This window comes from Aptenodytes forsteri, unplaced genomic scaffold, assembly GCF_000699145.1.
Source record: "Aptenodytes forsteri isolate BGI_AS27 unplaced genomic scaffold, ASM69914v1 Scaffold333, whole genome shotgun sequence".
Lineage (NCBI taxonomy): Eukaryota > Metazoa > Chordata > Aves > Sphenisciformes > Spheniscidae > Aptenodytes > Aptenodytes forsteri.
In genome coordinates this window covers 2,071,028-2,094,994 of record NW_008794542.1, presented here as the reverse complement: position 1 = coordinate 2,094,994, position 23,967 = coordinate 2,071,028, and the positions used below count along the sequence as shown (strand labels likewise).

General features: G+C 38.2%; 1 protein-coding gene across 1 annotated transcript in view; it reads right to left on the bottom strand.

Moving 5' to 3' along the window:
- The window catches only part of STIM2 (stromal interaction molecule 2), a 32,805-nt gene extending 12,502 nt beyond the window's left edge, over window positions 1-20,303 (bottom strand). Inside the window, 3 exon segments of the mRNA XM_009272301.2 lie at window positions 4-16; window positions 8,736-8,850; window positions 20,207-20,303. Coding sequence (XP_009270576.1) covers window positions 4-16; window positions 8,736-8,850; window positions 20,207-20,269 — 191 coding nt within the window. The 5' untranslated portion in view covers window positions 20,270-20,303.
- Between the last annotated feature and the right edge of the window lie 3,664 nt (window positions 20,304-23,967).

The window sequence follows — 23,967 nt, the reverse complement described above, 5'->3', positions numbered from 1 at the left end:
TGAGTCCAGTTATGAACTGGAGGAAAAAAAACAGTTTACCTTTAATTTTTGTAAAAATCAATAGCAAGACATAGAAGACAAGCAGTAGAAGAGCACGTTACAGTGAGCAAGAGGGTTTAGCCAAATATAATTGCAGAAAAATTAGCATTAACATTCACCAAGGTGTTTCTGGCATTTTGCCTTTTTCATTATGTGCTTCTCAGAGGAAGCTTAGGCAAACTATAAACAAAACAAGCATGGAACCAATAGAAACATTTTTTTATTAAAAATTCCACAGAACAATTTAGTGTTTTGCTTTAGTTTAAATCAGGACAGCATCTCGTGACTTTTATCTACTTAAACTGATCTCAGCCTCAATCCTTTTGTCCTTGCTACCCTTGCCGAATTAAACACATCAGCAGGTGCTGTAACCATTTAAGGCAATGTACCAAGATCTTTCCCAAGATGATAGCTTAAGAACTTGTTTTCACAAGAATCTTCATAGAGGCTCATGCCTACTAACCACAAAATGGGAGCAGAGAAGAAAGGAAGAGAGGAGATTGAAAGAAAGTACTGAAAGACAGCAGAAATTTAATAGGAAAACAATTAAACCTCTCAAATAGGCCCAAAACAGCTGTATTACATGTAATAATATTCCCACTAAAAAGAATTATTTAAATATGTAGAGAATAATCAACAATTTTCCTGTATAACAGCGAAAGTTACATAACCTATTTAAATATGTAGAGAATAATCAACAATTTTCCTGTATAACAGCGAAAGTCTACATAACCTTTCATAGCTACAGATGCTCTAAGAAAATACTGCCCATAGATTTCACAAAAAAAAAAAAAAAAAAAAAAAAAAAATCACATTTCTGGCCCTTACAGGCCAGCTGCTACAGCTTACAGCTTCACACTGACAAAGTTGAAGGGCAATTGTTCTCTCCATTTCTGAAGTCTGCAAACGTTTGTCTGCACATGAAAGAAATAAAGTGACAGCCTCCTTCTGGACAGACATACCTTTGCATGAACAAATATCTTTTTCTTTAAGCATTGCACTCTCTAAAATTACTTGCATGTGACAACGCTGGGCAGAGATCTCTTTAGAAACCTTATCACAAGGACACATACTCAGTGGTGAATTTTGACAGTGATTCTTTAGAAAGAGCTGCTGAAAGCTTGACAGGTAAGCTGCAGACAATTAAAATTTTTGAGTTCAAATTCATATTTCAGTTCGCACTGAAACCGAAATAAGGTCTCCTGCCTACACTCAGCATAGCTGAAAAATAAACTTAAACATTTCAGATTTTCATCATTCCAGATAACTGGAGACAGCACACGTTTCACAGACCCACTTATAGCTGTAAAAAAATAAACTTGCAATACAAACCACTTGTATTCTATCTGTATTAACGGGTACGCCTCCTTCCCACCATGCTGTCCTATTTCTTCCTCTGCTTTTGAGTCACAAACTGTTTTCCAGGTATTCCAGGTATATATCTTGCAACAGACTCAGTTTTGTCATGTTAATCTAAGCTTTTATGCAAAATGTCTGGGCTCTATTTGTAAACAGATCATTTTCACACCACAAAGATTCTTAACTGTTTTGTGAATAAGTGATTAGACTTACAAGTCATTCTAAGCATCTCAAAAGGGTGGTAAGATCATCCAGAAAAATATCACCTTAACTGCTTTCCGGAAATATGTTCATAAACTGATCCATAGCAAAAGCATTGTTTTGATGTGACATAGGAAAAAAATCACCTAAAATAGCTACTACACACTACAGACTTTACCACTGACAGTACAGAACATGCAATTTCGGAAGCAACACAATTCACTGAGTTTATAAATTGAGGGGGAGAAAGAAAAAGAAAAAAGAATATCGAGAAGTTTCACTTCTACTGCTGAAAGTATTTTGTAGTCACTGTCAAAATTTACATAAATTTGTACTTTTTTATAATTCAGTAGTAATTTTAAACATATTATCATGTAATAAATGTGGTAAATATTGAAGTTGTTTACAATAGTCAATCACATCTGTCCTACTGCTTAGACTGGTGTGATGTTTCCTTCATAGAATATCAAGGAAAATTCCCCAAACAAACCAGTTATATTTAGGAAAAACCACTTTACTATTCAGTATCTATCACTGTATCAGATACCTCTATTAGTACAGAAACTGTGAAAAGAAGCAACCAAAGTCTACCCCCAACTAGAATCAGAACTTGTACTTTCTGTATTCTTCTTACACTGTTACCTGTTTACATAAAAGTTAATATCAATTACTTTTTGGTATATGTATATACTATTATATATATATACACATATATTTTTATGTGTCTATGTATATATAGATCTGGTATACAGAGCTCAGTATTGGGGCCGGTCTTGTTCAATATCTTTATCAATGATCTGGGTTATGTGATTTAGTGCGCCCTCAGTAAGTTTGCAGACGACACCAAGTTGGGCGGGAGTGTTGATCTGCTCGAGGGTAGGAAGGCTCTGCAGAGGGACCTGGACAGGCTGGATCGATGGGCCCAGGCCAACTGTATGAGGTTCAACAAGGCCAAGTGCCGGGTCCTGCACTTGGGTCACAACAACCCCATGCAACGCTACAGGCTTGGGGAAGAGTGGCTGGAAAGCTGCCCAGCAGAAAAGGACCTGGGGGTGTTGGTCGACAGCCGGCTGAACATGGGCCAGCAGTGTGCCCAGGTGACCAAGAAGGCCAATGGCATCCTGGCCTGTATCAGAAATAGTGTGGCCAGCAGGAGTAGGGAAGTGATCGTGCCCCTGTACTCAGCACTGGTGAGGCCGCACCTCGAATACTGTGTTCAGTTTTGGGCCCCTCACTACAAGAAGGACGTCGAGGTGCTGGAGCGTGTCCAGAGAGGGGCAACGAGGCTGGTGAGGGGTCTGGAGAACAAGTCTTATGAGGAGGGGCTGAGGGAACTGGGGTTGTTTAGCCTGGAGAAAAGGAGGGTGAGGGGAGACCTCATCGCTCTCTAGAACTACCTGAAAGGAGGTTGTAGCGAGGTGGGTGTCGGTCTTTTCTCCGAAGTAACAAGTGATAGGACGAGAGGCAACAGCCTCAAGTTGCACGAGGGCAGATTTAGATCGGATATTAGGAAAAATTTCTTCACCGAAAGGGTTGTCACGCATTGGAACAGGCTGCCCAGGGAAGGGGTTGAGTCACCATCCCTGGAAGTACCTAAAAGATGTATAGATGTGGCGCTTAGGGACATGGTTTAGTGGTGGACTTGGCAGCGTTAGGTTTACGGTTGGACTCGATGATCTTAGAGGTCCTTTCCAACCTCAATGATTCTATGATTCTAAGTGCCGGGTCCTGCACTTTGGCCACAACAACCCCATGCAGCGCTACAGGCTTGGGGAAGAGTGGCTGGAAAGCTGCCCAGCAGAAAAGGACCTGGGGGTGTTGGTCGACAGCCGGCTGAACATGAGCCAGCAGTGTGCCCAGGTGACCAAGAAGGCCAATGGCATCCTGGCCTGTATCAGAAATAGCGTGGCCAGTAGGAGTAGGGAAGTGATCGTGCCCCTGTACTCGGCAGTGGTGAGGCCGCACCTCAAATACTGTGTTCAGTTTTGGGCCCCTCACTACAAGAAGGACGTCGAGGTGCTGGAGCGTGTCCAGAGAAGGGCAACGAGGCTGGTGAGGGGTCTGGAGAACAAGTCCTATGAGGAGGGGCTGAGGGAACTGGGGTTGTTTAGCCTGGAGAAAAGGAGGGTGAGGGGAGACCTCATCGCTCGCTACAACTACCTGAAAGGAGGTTGTAGCGAGGTGGGTGTCGGTCTTTTCTCCGAAGTAACAAGTGATAGGACGAGAGGCAACAGCCTCAAGTTGCACGAGGGCAGATTTAGATCGGATATTAGGAAAAATTTCTTCACCGAAAGGGTTGTCAAGCATTGGAACAGGCTGCCCAGGGAAGTGGTTGAGTCACCATCCCTGGAAGTACTTAAAAGATGTATAGATGTGGCGCTTAGGGACATGGTTTAGTGGTGGACTTGGCAGCGTTAGGTTTACGGTTGGACTCGATGATCTTAGAGGTCTTTTCCAACCTAAATGATTCTATGATTCTATGTTGTGTACTGTTAAATGACCACTCTCCATTTAAGCTAAGCATAATCAATACAGTCAACTCTTATTCTGGGATTTCACGGTCTGAATCTCTGCCCATGCACATGTTTCACAAGAAATTTACATTTGTTATGTAAACTAATTCTGCATTAGCGTAATTCCAGTGTCCATGCCTGCAAATCCCCAACTTTTTCAGGTGGAACCAGACCCTAAACTACCCTGTCCTCCCTTTCCTACAGCACCACAGTGGAGCCCTGGGAGATTGATTTATATCAGTGAAAATGTTCAGACTGTTTCTTCTTGTTGATATCTTCTGTATACTATATACTGGTAAGAAGTATTGCTTGACTTGTCTCCAATAAGACCTTATGACCAACATATATGTTTATTCTACAACAGCATACAGTACTGAGAAGCAAACTGGCCTTTCTTCAGCAGAAGCAGTTATAAGCTTACTGAAAGCTTACACAAGACAAGCGATATACGCCAGGTGTACTGAAAGTCAAGCAGGCCAGCTGAAATTCATCTCAATCAGCATTGCCAATTAGAATGTGCCAGCTCCTACTAATTAGCTGAGGTTGTAACTTTTCCTTATTTTAAAACACCCAAAAAGAATATAGTACTTCAGACAGTGGAGTAGCAACTGACGATTACTTTAAGTTAAATGCATATAGCATCAAAAAGTAATCATAATATCCTTCCCTCTCACACCTATTTTCACAAATCGATATCTTGAGAGAGAGGATGTTAGCAACATGCCTTGGGCAGGGAGGTGTAGAAGCCACAGTTGTTTACATGCCAGTGCAGCACTGTTTCTAGACTTGCATCAGCTGTTGTATTTCAGATCACAAGTTTGGGGGGTTTTTTTACTTTTTTTTTTTTAAAGTGCTATAACATGCCTGAAGGTGAAGACAGCAAAAGTAGCTTCAAACTGGCCCTGTATGAAAGCTGCTCCTTGTTAACTCACATTAATGGCTGATTAGAAGATCAAGCTACATATCACTTCTTCATGTTAAATTTATCATGTAGCACAGTGCTTCACAGCAGGGAGGCGTGAAGTAAAACAACATTACAGTATCAGTCCCAGTACTCCTATAGACCTCCTACTCCTTTCAGAAATCAAATTACATTCGGTAAGAGTGTTTCATGGCAAGGAGTGAATGACAGCAATATACTTGGCTTAAAAGTTCAGAACAGGCTGACCAGGCAATATAGAGAATCACAAGATTGTTCTGTATCAAGCACATAGAAGGATTCAAAAGCTAGTTTTGTTTTAGCAGGACCTTCAGCAGCAACATCAGCATGAAATATGCTGCCACTAGTAGGTTTTTAAATAGCATGAAAAAGCAAAAGAGAGGGATGACCTTGACTATCTTTTCAACAGTTTAACATTACAACTCTTGTTTCCTCTCACACAGAAGGGCCAGTCTGCAGTACTGTACTGGTCTTGCCTGGAACAGAACGCAGCATTATGAACTCATCCTTAGCCAAGCCCTGCTTACATGCATTTCCAATCTCTGGATATTTAAAACCTGAGACAGCAAATGATTAAGAAAGTGCAAGGCAACTATAACACCTTTGTGGTATGCAGCTTAGTCCCAGTTGCTGCAAGAACACTTGTGCAAAATTACCTCAGAATAAAACAAATGATCACACATACAAACATAAAGCCGTTTTTTATCTTTATCCCCTAATAAATAAGGTACCAGACTTCAGGTCACCTTCTACTTACCACAGAGAAGGAAAAAGAGTTAAAGAAAAAAAATACACAAGGCAAGGGAGAAGCTTTTTTTGTATTATAGGGCAGTCTACAGGACGTACTATAACATTAAAGGTCAAATATGCCATAATGGTAAAGAAAAACTGCTTTAAGGCAGTTTATAAAAACTAGTTTGTGGTAGGACTCAGATTAGTCTGACAATAGTAAACCATTCATGAACTCCAGGTTTGACCACTACAGTTTTACTCTGCTACAAAATCAATTCCCAAGGGACAAAGCTACATCACCAAGAATGCAGCACCCTACCTATTCACTATGACAGGTCAGAGAAGGGCCCTGCGTCGAGTTTACAGACTCCCTTACTATTGAGACTAAATACCTACACATCTCTCTTTAGACAGCAAATTCATATGATCTTAGCCCATTAGAGGGGCAAAAAAAAGAGAAGGCAGACACCCTTGAGACAAAACTTTCAAAGATAGTTGTACAAAGACTGGTATTCAAAAAGACATCAAAACAAATGTCCATCTGTCACCTTTGCTGCACTCACAACTAACACCTCTTCAAGGCCTTTGTAGAAAAAAAATACTGAAGATGCACCCTTGATTTTAAACTACTAAGCTTGATACTTTAGAATAGCTGAAAGGCTCTGTATATGTATAAATACTGCTTAGTTGGAAAGAAAAGGAGATAGTCAAAGCAAATACCACACAACAAGCATATACTAGCATTTACATTTAAAGAACAGACACACATAATAATAGAAGTCAGAAGGCTTTCAGAAAGCAGTGTTTTCTACCCTTTAAACAGCTATGCTAGCTCCTAGCCATTCCTCTAAATGGAGTTCTCTTTGTAGAATTACATTATGAGATTAAAAAATTTAAACTGTCACAAAAAGCGTAAGTAATGTCAACTAAACTGACAGTCTTGTTTTGTACTAAAGAACTCACTGAAGCCTGCCCAGTGCCAGAAATATTAAAAAGCAATATTCCAAAACTGCTTTTTTTATTTTATTAGGCAATTTTTAAAGCTTTGAATGGAGCCAATCTTCAGGGTTCCATTCACTGTATAAGATCCTTCTCAAGCAATTACTTAAAAATAACCTCTGTTTTTCTTAATGCTAAAAGGAGACACCAAACAGCAATGGCACACTTACCATACCCGTGTTTTCAGCTTCTTCCCTCAAATCTTATGTGTCTCACATCATCAGTATGTTAAACAGAAAGCAACTTTAAGCTATTTGGCAAATACTTAAGACAAATATCCACATAAAGCAAGCTTTATGGGAAGGCAATTCTACTCAGCATAAACTAAGCAGCAATAGATCCAGAAGAAGTTTCTGCATAAGCACTAATGGGCACTGTCAAGGGCACTAATTAGAGCTTGTAATTCTCACCACAGACACCTCAACAGACTACTTAATGAAGTTTCAAATTACTGGTACCATCATTTACACTACCTTCCACCCTCTTGTTTAATGCTGTCAAATTGCATTAAACTGGTACTATAAACTAGCAGCACGTAAGAAACAAATAAATCAGAATTCCTAAAACATCTAGAAAGGGAAAGCAGTATTTTCCATGTTTCCTAATATTAAATGAAAGTAGTTTATTATTTGAGAGGCTTCATGCTTTCTAACAGTCACCAGATCACTGTTAACACTGCTTGGGAGTCTCATTCTAAGGGCCTCCCTGTGGTGCAACTTTAGTTTCCTCAACAGGATGCACAGTAAAGCCATTATAAGCAGACACAATAAGACCAGACATTCCTCTCAAAATATTCTGAGTCTTACTCACAATGATCACTACATTCAAGAAAACTGAAACAAAGATATACACAATAGACAAATTAGATACTTCTGATATCACTATAGCCTAAATTTTTGAAGAGTTACTCATAAGTTAGACAAACAATTGTATGGAGATAATTTTCTCTGATAATTTAGTTGCAATGTTTTCACTGAACAAGATCTTTACTGAATAAGCATTTACAGAATATTTACAGAATAAGAGATGAGGCTAAAAATCGCTGGTTAAAACTTAGACATTTACTACGCAGCAAACCACCAATATATTACCTCAGACCGCACTTAAATGACTTCCTACATCAGCTGAACGAACCAATGGCATGTTCCTAGTTTCACTCCTCTTTTGTTCCTACTTTTAGTTGTTTTACTAATACCAAATTTTAGATCTCTATACGCTCACCATTAGCACAACACCTTCTGAATGGTGTGGACAAAAACCAAGTATTTTTCTCCTAACAACTAACATTCCAGATCTCTGGAAATTTCTTTTTTTAATCACTACATCCTGGACCATATTTGGCAATGAACACTGTACTGCTCATTAAGTACTGTCTTTTGATATTTAGAGTATTTGGCTCAACTTATTTCATTCAAATCAACATCGGGGAGGGATGGTGGTGGTAGGTTCTCAGTCCATTTTCCTGTATCCCAAGTTTACAGAGATTTTCCAAAATGCTTTGGACTAATAATTCTGGCTCTTCATAGCACAAAGAAAGTTTACATCAAAGTGCAAGCACATTGGACTTTCCACTTAATACAAAGTATAATAAATGTTTAAAAACAGCTTGACAGCAGCCTTTAGGGCTTACTAAATTAAAAACATGCTTATCTGGAATTATGCGCTTGCAACAGTCACCTTTGTAAATTACAACCTCATACTGATGAGTGTGTAAGCTAGCTTACTTTACTTACAATACACCCAGCACGTCAAGAGGAAATTAACACTAGCTGGACTGAATGAGTTTTTAGTCAGGTTTACGTACGCCTATAAATAACAGCACCAAAACGGATTCATGAAGATGCTTTAAAAGAGGTCATCCATTTACTACTGTAAACGACTTGGTGGAAAAATCGTTGAATTATGTCTATTTCAATAACCACCATCATTTTTAGCTACTCTTCTTTACCTACCTTCAGATGTTTTCCAGCGTTTCCACAGATCCTCAATGGTGATATGTTTGTCTTCTCTGTGCAGGTGACTATGTTTATTAGAGGCATCCTTGTATTGCATATCTTCCCTCAGAAACTGAAGAAAAGGAAAAACACCATCTTAAATGCCAAAATAACAATTTCTAAACAGAAACTACAAGGAAATCAGGCAGAGGAGAATCTTTGCTATCCCTTCCCCATGCAAGCAGCACACAATTCATGTAAGCTGACTACATCAAACAGTCAGAAAACAAGTTAAACACTCTTACAGGATTTGATTTTCACAATGATTAAATCCTAGGAAAACTGAAGGTGCAGTTGGTAGTATAGTAGATTTAACAACATTATTAGTATGCCTTAGATTTACAGGGATTACAAGAATGCACCACACAAGTCACAGGGCGTACTTCTCTATTCTGAACGCATTTAACCAACTTCACCTACCTGAAGATAAGACCATGCAAGATTTGAAAATGTGCCAGTCCTTTATGGATGAGTAATACCTGAATCCTGCTATACCAGTTAAATGCAACTGCTTGAGGGATGAGAGAAAGGTTTTGACTAAGTATTACTAAAGTCTTTTAATTGGACAACAAAAATTTGACTTCTATTTCATGAAATTAAACAGAAGGCATCTTAGGGCCAATTTTCCTCTTGCTAATCATTCCGCAGTGGTTACACTCCAAGCACAGAAGCATTACACAAAGCTGTTTCATTCTCAGTAATTAATAGGAAGCCTATGTCAAAATACCACGCTTTGCCTTTTAGTAAACATGATAAAAAGGAAGGTCCTGCAATCATGTCACACATAGCAATGTTGTACCAGTATTTCACAAGTCACTACAAAGGGGTTCTCCACATACGTACAAGAAAAAAAAAAAGCATGGAACTGTAAAACCCATTTTATTTTTATTTCACACAGGCCTAGAAAAGTTGGAACACTAGTTAGCAAACTACCTTCCATTAATAGTGGAGACCTTTCATAGATATCAGTCCCTAAAAGCACAGCATGAGCAGTCTCTGTGGGTGGACACCTTAGTGTTACCAGAAAACTAACATGAGAGCTAAGTAATCCTCCACAGCAGATTGCTTGCTTTCTTCAGTTCCTGAAGGATAAAGCTGCTCAAACAAAAACAGCTATAGATAGTCATGACAGCTAACTCAAAAACCAGCTTTTTATGTGGCTGGTCATATATCATCACCACTTCAAGCAGAAGTGAGGAAGAAGGCCAAGCTAACGATGCACTGCAGAAGACCCCACTTCTTAAAATTTAGTCCTGGTAATAATTTATCTGCAGAGCTTCCTGCATAGGCCCCATTTCTAACAAATCTAGAGATTATGTCATTCAAGAAACTGCAGGAAAGACTGAAAAGTAGTCAGTGTTAAACCATAATATTAACTCTTAGTAACAAGAGACAGTGTATGATAGCAGAAATATACAAGAAAAAGATAACACTTATCAATTACCCCTTATTAAAAAATTCCTAGTAAGAATGAAGTAAGGGAATCTAAAAACCATGGGAAGGGATTCAAGTTTCTCCTCTAACTGCTAAAATGGGGATAAAGTACTAGTTGCCTTCCCTAATCCAATCATAAAGCCGTACATGTCTTTTGGTTCCAAATACAGATTGGATGCAAACCTTCTCTCATTCACCTACCACTTCAAAACTTTTTTGATTGTCAGACATTAGCTTTCTAAAGCCTTTTGATTCCTAAAATAGTTCCATTTAGCCCATACAAATTGCACAAGCATTTTTAACTCTTCTTCCTTATGTATATGAGAAAGGCATAAATACAGATACATATACACACCACATATATACATGAGAAATATAGGAGAAATTTATGAAATATATGAGAACAATTGAAAATAGCAGCCTGTTGGGGCAGAGTTAATTACAGAACTTCTGAAACACCATGGACCAGCAACTGTAAAAAGGTACAATAAGCACAGAAAAGGACTGATTGCTGTAACTATATGTTAATGTACTAAATGTAGCAAATGTAAAAATATCTGCTGCATAACCTCTGCTGCATATGTCATAGTCCAAGCGTGAACTCTGAGTACTTCCCAAATTGGCACAACTACCATGAAGCTGGTAATTTCCACAGCTAACATGCAATGTGCAATCAAAGGCGGATTATCTTATTTGTTCCCACTCCACATTTATTAAAGGGTAAACTGAAGAAAAGGAACCAAACAATAAGAAAACAAAAAAATCTTCTTATTCACTAATGTCTCTAAGCCATTCCAGATTAAAGTACAGTCTCACAGTTGGAGCAGCAGGAAAGAACTGATGTTTGCCCACCTCGCCTTTTCCCTTCAGACTACAAGTACCTTCTACCAACTACCATCCCCAACGTGTCTTTTGGGAACTTGTGAAAAATGTACTAAAGAGACAGAAAAATTTATTATAGGTCCCACCCTGTAAAGACTATCTCCCTTCATATGGGGGTTAAGATACATGTTACACTCACTGTTCAGCTTTCTAGTGACTGGTGATGCACTGCCCTTGCGAGACTCCAAATGTCAGGCGTGGACATTTGTTTTTTTAAAACAAATGTCGTAAGCCAATCAAGTTTCTGAAGCGGAACAGAATGGAATATATGCTGCATGTAAAGGTTTCAGCACACTTTGCATCTCCTTAGCTAAAACTCATACCTCAGACCAGTTTTGTTCACAAGAAATAAACTTGCTTCTATCTTTACTGCTAGTTGTCAGCAAAGGTTGTAAAATACTTTAGGACGAGAACGTTTGAACAGTTACAGGTGCTGTCAAGGAAAATCTGAATTGCTGTTAACAATACTACATACAGGGTTAAGAATAAAGAAGAGAAGGAAGATGCCAAATGGTAAACAGAAAAGCTTCAATGGGTTACATCTCACCCCAAAGCACTATAAGCTACTGTAAGAAAAAGTGTTCTGATTTTAAAAATGGGATGGACATAGGTTACCTTGGCACCCAGATAAGCAATGCAAGCAACAGTTTATGGAAAACTTGCAGCATTTCATGTCGTTCTGCTATGGAGCCCGCAGAGGGAGCAAGAGTTAACATATGAATTCACGTTCTCAACACACTGCTGGAGCACAGCCGGCTACGCTAACAAGTTGAGGGGGGGAAAAAATGAAAAGCCTGATTTCAAATTTCATCACAAATACAGAAAACAAATCCAAGTTCGAAGCACAACGTTTCCCAGGAGAAAAGGACAACAGTGGAAAAGATCTGGTTTATACTGAGAGACTGTTTAGCATATTTGACTAAGTCCCTTTTTTAAAAAGGGACTGTCAACACACAAACTTGTAAGCCGTTTGCATTTAGTAATCAGTACGCAGTTACTGCTCAGAGGGAGAGATTATGCATTTATGAGAATTTCTTCAAGAAAAGAAAAGAGCCCCTCTTCCGCTCAGTCCTACCCATGTTGCTCCCAGATCCTGTGAGAATAACCACGACTGCTTCCTCAACGAGGTTCTCTAGCACCGGGTGGTCACAACGGTAAAGTTACAGTGTGCATAGCTAGAAAGAGGCCATCACATTTCAAAGAATGAATGCATTTACTAATGAAGAGATATGTGACATCAAATATCTTTCTTTTAAACAAAAGATCTTTGTTTCAAAACTGGCCTAATATGGAAGTTCTCCTTTAAGAAAAGGAACTGTGTCCTAAATTCAAGCAAGCCATAAAACCAGAACAACTCTGGTACAAAGAGAGGATTTTTCTGTTCCTTGTCATGGCAGCTAATCTCTCTTCTGTTGTCCTGGTCATTAAGTATACAAAGAAAAGGTTAGAAAAATAACTCTAAATAGGGAGGTTAAAAGAGTAAGATCTAACAAAAAACATCTAAGGAATATCTTAGCCAACATAATTACTCAAGAGGGAGAAGGCCTTTTAAGACTACAAAGTTGAAACCAAGAAAGCAGCAGATAAGTTACCTAAAACCTGTGTGAAACAAAAAAATCATTTGTCAAAGTAGTTACTTCAAAAACAAGTAGAGAATAAAAAACAGGGAGGTTAAAAGAGTAAGATCTAACAAAAAACATCTAAGGAATATCTTAGCCAACATAATTACTCAAGAGGGAGAAGGCCTTTTAAGACTACAAAGTTGAAACCAAGAAAGCAGCAGATAAGTTACCTAAAACCTGTGTGAAACAAAAAAATCATTTGTCAAAGTAGTTACTTCAAAAACAAGTAGAGAGTAAAAAAACACCACACCTAGACTCAAAACTGGAGGTTTGATTCCAAAAGTACTATAACAACTGTGCCTCTACAAAGACTCACATCCCAAAGTCCAAGGTTCAGCAGTGTAATAGGTGGAGAGGAAACTCTCTCCTCCCTGGAGGGGACGGGACTTGTGGAGCCCTGGAAAAGAGTTACAAGGTCAGGTATGCCACAACCTTCCTCCCTCTTCAGAAAGCCTTTAGTACTGTAACATTCACCAAAAGCCAGTCAACTCATAACCAAAAACTAACCTGAAGTAAGAAACAAACAAAAAAAACCCCAACAACAACAAAAAATTCTGACCCTTCCAAAAGAGGAAAAAAGACATGCCAAAATCCAATACCAGTTTGACATGGAGGGAGCACTTACAAACTAAAGCCACATGCAACAATACAAAAAGTTAAAACATGCTAAGTTGCAAAAGATGCTTGCTCTTTGAGGAGCAAATGAACAATTGCATACTTTTGCAAACACCAGTGAAAAAGTAAAATTAACCACACTCACTAACTGCAGAAGGAAGTACTCATATGCTATGTTTATATTTCGTTCTGGGTGAAGGCTCAAGTTTATGATTTTCAGTTTCACCAACTTAAAATAGACTCTCTAACTGACAAGTTTACTTTAAGAGCAATTAGTAACATCTCCTGGCTAAGTATTACTGTATTTCTTGAGCATCTGTTCCTTAAACAGTGTTATTTCCTTCAGTTTTATTCCTTCAAAAGAAAACCCGCAAAAGTTACAACTTCAGTTTTCCTATAATCCTACCTTCAGATACAGCCGGTCACTGTTAGACAGCCTTTTAGTACATTCCCTCCCACCTACTGCTACCAGACTCGTTGCAGCTATTACAATGTCCCACTTATTGACCAAGTTAGGATGGCGAGTGTGCTTTTAAAAGGCAACATACTATGATTCAGGTATGACAGCATTCACAACTGCCCACCCTATAGAAATGGCTTCTAGAGATGTTACACAGTAAAACAAGAAAATGTATTTAAGCATAATAGAAACATTACTAGAAAACTGTAGGACATAGCTGTGAAAGTGTTACCAAGTGTATCTTAAGTAATCTACAAATTCTATTGAAAAAGATTATTGCAGCTCAAAACAAAACTGTAGCTGTTCTACTGCAAAGCAAACTTTGCAATCTCTTCAAAGCCAAGTTAGAATTTCCAAGGGGTATTTCATTGTAGCAGGACTAAATGCCTGCAGTGCTACATAAACAGGTGCAGACAGCTACATATTAGCTTAAGTACCTCCAACGAGGCAAGGCATGAGGTAGGTCTGATCCAAATCACATTGGAACAGGTTTCTATGCAACCGTACCCACGAAAACACATGCTGCCTCTCTCCAGGACTTCTTTGCACAGGCACAGTTGTAGACTAACACAGTCATGATGTTTTCAGACAAGACCTGGCTCCTACCTATCCTGCTCTGAAAAAATAGACTGCGTAGACATGCTCAGAGTTGCTTACAAAACTTCAGGAGGCTAAAAGACACTCTGCCTAGGGACAAATACATTAGCAGTTGAATGATAAAATTAAATGCAAAAAAAGACCTCTATTAACAGATCTAAAACTCAGGGAATCGAAGTAACCCAACAGCTTTGGGGGAAAAGGTTTGCTACGCTGGTTAGGAAGCTCAAAATACTCGTTTGAAAGATCAATGTTTGTAACAATGTTCTTTCACAGTGAGATGTAAAACACGCTCAGGAGGCATCCCAGTATTATGCAAAACTCTTAAGAGTGTTTTCAGTTTCTGAACCACTGCAGCAGGTATTTCTTTACCACACAGAATTTTGCCTAACCGGCTGACACTGAAGTATAAGCTACTTTACACAAATATGAACACCAGTGTAAGGACCTTTATTATATAAATGATAAGGATGAAACCAGAATACTAAGGGAACTTTAAAGGACTTTTAACATCTTGCTGAGCGTATATTTGCAGACAACAAAATGAAGCAAGGGCTCAGTCTATAGCAGAACCTCTCCCAGCTAAAATTATAACACCTGGGGTAGGCTCCTGAAGTTTAACGAGGTGCCAAGATGCACTAAACAAAGGGAGATCAAGCTTTTGAACAGTCATCCATTATTTTTTTAACATCCGTTCCATACACAGCTGTACTTCCCCCCAAAAAAAACCTCTTCTGCTAAATCTTTACTCCCTCCAAGATGTAACAATCAAAAGGAAGAGAAATTCTGCGCATAAATTTGCTTTTGTTCAAGAATACAGAAGGGCTATTCACTTAAGAGTCATCCTGAGTTTAATGTTAAATTCTGAAAGTGTTTTTCCACCTCACACTTTTTATGTTCCTAATATCCAAATCATACACATTTAAAACGGGAGCACCACACTATCCTGGCATCTAGTTCTTCAGGATTTCCTGTCATGGAATTTCTTGCAATTTTGCCTGTAGTATTTAGTACTCACTACTGTCCAGAACAGCTTATTGAAATGAATAGGTCTCTGGTCCAAACTAGTAAATCATGTTTCATTCATTTTTTTCTCTCTCTCAAGGAATTACAGAACAAAGATATCCACAGACTTCTTTCACCATCTCATCTTTACACAAACTGAGTAGTCAGCTCTACTTCAGGAGTAATTCACAAAATAATTTCATGTTGAAAAGTTACACATTAAATTTTATTTCTCCAGATTCTCCTAAAATATAATACTAATTGCATAATATTTTAATTTAGCAAGCTTATTCAGCATGCTTGTAAAATAAATTGTGATGTACAGATACATGTACCATTTTAACTGCTAAAAGGAAGCATAAACAACCAAGAATATGACTAGCAAATTAATTACATAATAAAAATAAGTAATAAGAGCATGAACCGGTTCTCCTTTATTATAAAACCTTTAATCACAAATCAGCACTAAAGGGAGAGTATACTGAAGCATACATTTCTGAACTCACCCCAGTTCTATAAATTACTTATTTTTAACTGAGTTGTTTACACTTGACCTCTGTATCTTCTCCATTTTTATTTCCTTCTGGATTCTTCCTTTGACTTTTTTTTCTTTTTTAGACTCCACCTCTTCATTTTCTCTCAAAAAACACAGCGTACTCTCTCGGACATTATGTTTGTTCCACCTCTCTTGGATTTTTGCATCCAAGATGCAAATATGACCTCAAGCCCTTAAACAATAGCTTCACAGAGCCCATCCGTTCAGAAATGGTCACTTCAAAGGAAGACCTTGAGCTGTCAAATATTCTGCCCCTGTCAAACTTCCTATAGCCAAAGCGCTGTATTACTATTGCTATTCCTGATCAGATCATACTAGCTACTTTTTCTGCGTTAATCACTGTACAGAAGACAATCATCCTCCCTGTTCTAGGCCACTAAAGCTAGATTCTTTCTGATTCTTGCCTCCGGAGAACATTTTAAGTCAGGCACTTCTGCATATCACCCCTGAGATTCCAACTTCTTTGACCACACTGTTAAAAGCCATTCCCTGATCGTTTCTTGCTTTCAATACTGCAGTCTCTTCCTCACCACACAGTGGTTTTTGTCTCTTTTTTTTTGGTGGTTTTGTGTGGGGTTTGTTGAGCTGGGTTTTTTTGTTAAGTAATTACGCAAGTGCACGCAAAAAAAACTCAAACAAAATATCAAGATATGAAGTGATCTATCCAAAGATCCCACGCAAAGCTGTAAATTCATGCCATTAGCTTTGTCTGACATTAGACACACAGTAAGATATTAATATTTCAAAAACATCAATTTATTCTATTTCTGTGGAGAGATTCCTTGAGGAAATGACTTAATGTAGGATCTACATATAGAGGTTCTTTGGAAACAGGAAAAACCTATGTAAATAGTGAACATATGATAAGTCTGTCTTACTGCTTGTGCCTCTTCATCATTAAAACGAATCACGTACATGTGGTGCAACAGATGCTTCCTGAGGCAGATAGCCTCCCACAACACATGACTAAAACCTCAGTTAGTAATATGTTCTCCCCTTCACCTACCCTTTTACAGCCTACCTCTTTAAACCAGTTTAAAGAATTGTAATCTTTTGTATGTTAATAATAAAGTAACAATAGCAGGAGCTAGATTTGATAGAGAAATTCATATTAGCCTGCCATAATGGTAAGTATAGTCTTTTTCCACATCCTTCCTTTTTTCTCTTCTCTGCTGTACCATACACTCTGGTTTTCACACTGTGATAGCCTACTTTACAGAAATTAGTAACTGCACAGTAAAGCACACTCTGAATCCTGAATGCAAAAAAAATTCAAACATATGAGTAGCTATGACAAAAGCTCTTTTTTCAAGTATTTTGTAATAACTAGAATTAGAAAAGTATATTCCTCCAAATTTAAAAGTTCAAGTTCTTTCATCTTCGTAAATCTCTTAAGTTATACCATCTAGTCTAACCTAGGTAACAGACCAAAGAATAAGCAAAAAAAAAAAAACCCCCAAAAAAAACCAGTCCGTGCTCAAACTAGAGTCCCTCTATCTTCCTTAGAAGACTTCAACAAATCCTTCGTGTGTTTCAATGACTAATAAATCCCGTGCTAAAAATTTAGACCATGTTTCCCCACATCAATTTCATCAGGTTCAAATACAAGCTTCTTTCCAGTCCACACAAGGTAGATCCAAAAGACTTCCAGTATCAGACAATTTTTGAGGAAATAAAAAGTTTCTTCTAAAAGTTCCAGTTTTCTTACATCCTCTACAGAATGATTTTATGTCAGTCTTCACTTCACAGAGGAAAAACAAAACTACAGCATAAAACAGGGCATGAGGAACATGAGGAAAAATAATAGACGGTGTGCAGATGAAGTGTCTGGAATCACTGTTGGGAGTTCTCAACTGGATTAGCAAATTAAAACAGTTAAATAGTTCAACATCTTTAGCTCTTGTTACCTTCCCCTCTCAAAATAACTTATTTACAAGATCTTCCTTCCTTGGTGTAAATATACACTTGTAATTTGTAACACTGTTTTAGTGCTCGTAAAACAGCAGAAAGTTATTGTGCATTGTCACATTCTTCCTGCCAAATAAAAAGCCAATGAGTATCTAATCAACATATTCAATATACTGCTCTTCCAGGAGTCTTGCAAGCAAAAACCACGCAGCATGAAGTGGGAAATCCACTACCCTGCTGTTGAGTAAAATCCCTGTATTTCATGTAAGCTTTACTTGTAATAAAGTTGGGGGGTTTTTAATTATCAGTCCTCATTCTTAATCAAAACAAGCAGCATTACCTACTGTGACAGAAAAAACCCATAAATCTGGTTTTGAAATAGTGTATATTAGGACATATTTAGTATATATTCAGACCTACCATAATCAGGTAACTACGTAACTGTGGTTAAAATGTCAGATCTTTTAAGATTATGGTAAAGATCCAGTAAGAGCGCTACAACAAGAACATATAGATTACTAGTTGAACTTGCAATTAAATTGCATTTCTCATTAATTTCAGGTTTGCCTTTAATGTCTTAGAAGAAAGCACTCTGTGAATACATATTCACCACTGATTTGTATGGAAACTATACATACAAAAAAGCTTATTTAGGATTTTTTTTATGAAGTATTTCTTCAATAACTAAAAATGAGCTAGCAGAAGAAAGGGCTACATTTCAGTCATTTTATGCACAGTAAGTAGTTTGAATATATAGTTTCACTAATCTCTCATTACCCCAGCTATAACAGCACCCCTCATGAACTGTTCCAATTTCAATCATTTTAACAGGTTTTAAGAGTAGCTTCTGTCGCTTGGATTTATCGCGACATTCCCCTGGGACAGGAAGAAACTTAAGGTCAGATATAAAGATGGTCCACTGGAAACCAAGACAGATCTTTTAAATGCTAATAAAAAGTTTCCAATGTATAAATATTTCAGTATTTTCTTTTAACTTTCTTAACTTTCATCTATAAGAAATGCAGCAGAAGTCAAGAGAATCACACAATGCTGAAGCTCATCAGAAAGCTCACACTCCATCACTAATGTTTCAGTTTGCAGACTGGATTGTGCCTCTCCCAAACATTAATGACAATAACCAAACATTCTGCGAGAACAGAGCTAGACTATTTCCAGTGCCTGAACTACCTCACTGTGACAGTCCCTAAGGTACAGAGCAGATTTTTTCCTCCAAAGTTAAAAAGTACGTTATTTTATTCTGGATCATTCTCTCCACTGTACTGTATTCCTTCAGAAAACTCGTATCAACCAAGCATCAATCACTGTTGATGCTGTTTGTATATAATCACACAGAAAAGTAAGTAGCATCACATTAAACTTGACAACGATAATTCACGACTAAACTCATTCAGGGGTAACAATCTTCCTTGAGATGTTACAAAAAGAGAAACCAGGGCTAGATTCTTCTCCCACTCACCTCCAGTGAGAATAGGCTTCAGAACCATATGGCAATACCCTCATTTTTAGGGGACGAGGAGATAAGGGGACATCTTCACTCCCCTTCCTTTCTCAAGCCTGTACCTGACAACTGCCAGAAAGCAGAAGCAAGAACAATGAAACTACATGGATATTTCCATTCCTACCCAGTAATTTTGAGAATCCCGATGGTAAAGTTGAGTAAGTGCAAGGGCAAGTCCTTTGTCAGGACCAAGTGCAAAGGCAAGTCCTTTGTCAATTTGGTTTGCCTACCAAACTCATTCGAGCACCATCACAAAAAACTTCAGGCAGGTCTGAATAACCTTCCTTAGTTCATAGGACTTAACCTACCATTAACCTACAGCAGGAGGTGCTTACTACTTGCCTGTAAAATGTAAGCAAAAACACATAAGAAAGCTTTCTAGACTGCTGTCTGTAACAGGTATTGTTTTGCACCATGAAGTACCTGGAACAGATCTAAGGTAAACAGGAAAGCCTAGTGATGACTTAAGCAAGAAAACCTTAGAGCAAAGAAACTAAAATACCAGGTGGCAGATCACATCAACTCTTAGTTACCTCATTGCAAGCTAAACCAACACCATTTGCCTACCTCTTACACTGATCACAAAAATAACAACTTTTATACATAGTCACATAAAACTTTCCTTTAGGCTAGAACAATGGACAATAATATTCCATTTCAGACAATTCTAGAAATTAGACTTTCCTTCCACATTCGGCTGTGGGAAGGGCTGAATTAAGAAAAACAGCAACAACTACTCAAGTACTGGAACATAAAGAGCAGCTATACAAAACAGGAGGAAAAAAAAAGACAGACCTCATGTATGCACAAGTGAAGGCTTTTTACTCCTACCTCATCACTTTCCTCTACTTCAATACCACCATCTTTGTCATCATCCATTTGCTTATGGATCATGCGGAGAGCTTCTAGGCTGAATCGGTCCTCCTCAGTAAAGCACGGTGGGCTGAGTGAACTGCAGGGATCTAAAGGGGGCAGGGGGGAAACAAAACAGAAATATTAGCTGCTGTCACTCTAGAACACGAAGCTCCCAAGCAAGAGAAAGGGCTTAAATTTCTGTATGTGTACATGTACTTCACTGTACATAGCCACCAGGTCATAGATGTCAAATTTAGCTGTAAAATAATAATTCTTACCAAAACAGTGAATGGGGGGGGCAGGGATCAACCCTTTTTTTTATCCAGGAAGGAAGCCCAAAGAATAGGCTGGAATAGTTTGATGCTTGGATTTTTTTTTTTTCCCAGCCCTGTAACTGCTATCTCCACCTCTTCTTCTATCTGTCATCCACCCTTAGTAATACATCACTGCAATAGCAAATAAAGTCACTGCGTTTTCCAACCTCCTTTCTGAAAGCCTGGGCTAAACAGAGAGCAGCGGAGGAAGCGAAAAAGAATTGTCATGTCCTGTAATTATAGCTTCATAAACAGGTAACAAAGGGATGGTAACCACACTGCAGATCAAATTCAAAGTAGATAGTACTACTGAGTGCAAAATATTCAAGGAGGACTGCAAGAGAAGAAAGCACACCACAAAGAAAATTCAACCGATAACAATACATGATACCGCAGTCCTGTATGCTCTGATCAAAAACAGCAGTCACTGTGGAGCAGAACTGCAGGTCAAAAATAGTACATTTTCTTTTGCATTCATTACTGAAGGCTCATGATTTGTGCGCATCTGATGGCTCTGCTTCCACCATGTCAGATTGTTATATCTCTGTTCTTTGCCTTCCACAAGGCACACGCCAAATGCTCCAAAATTCTACAATGCATGATGATCAACCATCATTAAAGACTGGTCTTTCACTTGGCATTAACTAATACCTAGCTATTTCATTAATTCTGATGTACCAAATACCATCAAAGAACAGAAGGTGGAGAAGGATACAGAAACCATTTTTTGAAAGTTCAGCTTTAAGAAGATAGTGAATTCCCACTGTAATAGCCATTATAAAAATGCACTGATTAGTCCTATGAATTGGTACACTCCACTTTAATCATATCAATGCAAACAGAAATTGAGGCAGCACATGAGTAATTTTTGCTTCTTCTAGTCTATCAAAGGATTAAGCTTTCATGTTACTACAGAATTTATTAAAGGCTCATTTATATAAGTAATGAATGGATAGGATCAAGAGTTTGCATAGAAAAATAAATTTATTGTGTTAGTATTTCCAAACCAATTGAGTTGGCATGACTCTGCTTTTCTGTCTTTATTATAAATTTAAAAATAATCAAAAATAATGGATGCTGATAAGACTCCGCTTGCACAAGGCTACAAAGCAGAAATACCAAGGTAGCAACCATGGCATAGCTAGAATCTCAGACGCATAGTAACAGGACTGATCCCTATAGCTAGACATGAGTCAATGCATTCTTACTTTATACACCAGCTTTATTATACAGAAGTTAACATTTATCTGTTATCTGTGCCCACATATGAATTAAAAAAAAAAAAAACCACCAAAAAAACCCACCACAAAAAAACCAAACAACTCACTGACACTGCCCCAGAATAGAGAGATGCTGGGTTTAGAACTACTTCGTATAAATCAGAAAGACAAATTACTAAACATTAAACCAGGCCAACCACTGTTGCTTTGGAATGCAACAACTACTTCTTGAAAAAAGTGAAACTGAGTTATTTCTTTTACTGGAAAAAAAAAAAAAATCTATTTTATTTGTCCACCTTTGTTTCATTAGAAAAGGTTTAATTTGCACAATATACAACCTTTACACTTTTGCCTTGCAATGAAAAAATTACTATCATTGGGGGGTTTAAGGACTTATCCCTACAATACAGAGTGCTTGGTGTAAAAAGGCTTCCCTTGCAATAGTAACGAATCACCTCAAAGTTCTGCTAATAATTAAATTCCAACAGCCACAAACAAAGAAAGAATATGACACTACTTAAAATCATCTTTGTATTGCAAGATTAGATCTATACTATGTTTTAAGTTAGAAGAAAGCATAATTGTCGGAACAGATAAACAGGTCCCTCAAACATACCCAACTTGTTTAATTTGTAATTAGTTCTATTCTTACACAGAAGAAAATGTCAGATAAATAGTGTTCACAGTTTGCGAGCACCCACTCAAACACTTTTCCATTTTGTTCAGCTGAAAGCCCAGCTTTTCAAATCACAAAGGTTTTCTCACAGTACATTTTCTCAACACTGAGGTTAATCAGTTTCTTAATCAGAGTACTTATTTATCTCAAATATGCCTTTTTTGGTTATTTAAGCATGAAGGCACTTCAAAGAGCTATGGCTCTTCTTGAGAGAAGTAAACAGGCTGCTTGTGCTTCAAATGTCCCATGTGCTGGCTCCAGGAACACTTGATCTTTCTCTTAAGAGACGATAGAGTTCCAATTGCTCCTTTTGGGACTAAGAAACATGGAGTAGGACCACATCGACTGTAATAAATATTAACCCACTCTAAACAGAATCCAGATTTACCTTCAAGCTTATTTACAAATGGTAAAATTAAACATTCCCAGACTGACAACACTTGTCATCCCCCTCTTCAGAAAACAATCTCAAAACAAAAAACAAATTACAAAGCCACAACCTAAAGAATAAGCAAAAAGCATTTCACAAGCATACCTATGAAGCCCTACCAAATCCAAAAAACAGCTGATGGAAATTTAATCATCTGCAGCTCTGCAGAAGATTCTAAAATGCAGTATTTTGCCTCACTTGCACGGCAGAAACAATTCAAATTAATACTAGATGAAGTACAGTTAGAAACTTCTCAAACATCCACTTAATTAAGATAAAAGCCAAGTGGAAAAGTCTCAAGATACAGCAAGCACCGTAAATATAGGCCTGAGGGCCCGCAACAAATTATAAGACTAGTTGATAACCTATTTTTCACTTTGAATCCACCCTGTTGAAGGTGTTCTGGGATTCCAAACCTTCTATTGTACTTTAAGGACAAACCTAATTTCATGTCTGGACCAATTTGTCTGTCCTAGTCTGGTGTGTTGTCATAAATACACTTAGCCCAAAATCATCATCACAGGAAAGAGCACAGAGACAATACCAAGAAATTGACTCAGGGAGTGAATCTGATAGCTTAGAATTTGACCCTTCCTTTAACAAACAGCACAGAATAATTAGCAAACAAGAGAGATACACTTTAGATGAGGTGGACAAGAGGCATACAAGCACACCATACGTCACTCTAGGCAGGAGTTATTTTACAGACCAGTTTTTAATTTTGCTCAGAAGTGAGGAAGCTCCAGAACTTCTGGTCATGATAAGGAGGTAATTTGTTACCAAAAAATTAAGTCTCAAATTAATGGCTCAACAAACTTGGCAGAGGCTTTTGAACCAAACCTTCCTGCCTGCCTTGAGTAGCTCAGTAACTGCCTCCTAGCTCTGAGGCGAGAGGAGAAATTAGTCTTCACCAGTCCAGGGAGCTGCACAAAGCCATGGGTACAGACCAGTCATATAGGAGACAGTTTGATAATGAACCGACTACAGAGTTATCCAACCCGGTATACAGGAAACTTTGTATTTACAGATAAGGGGAAAGTAACACTTAGAGCTCCCCCCCCCTCCCCCCCGCGCCCTTCCCCCCCCCTTCTCTCTTT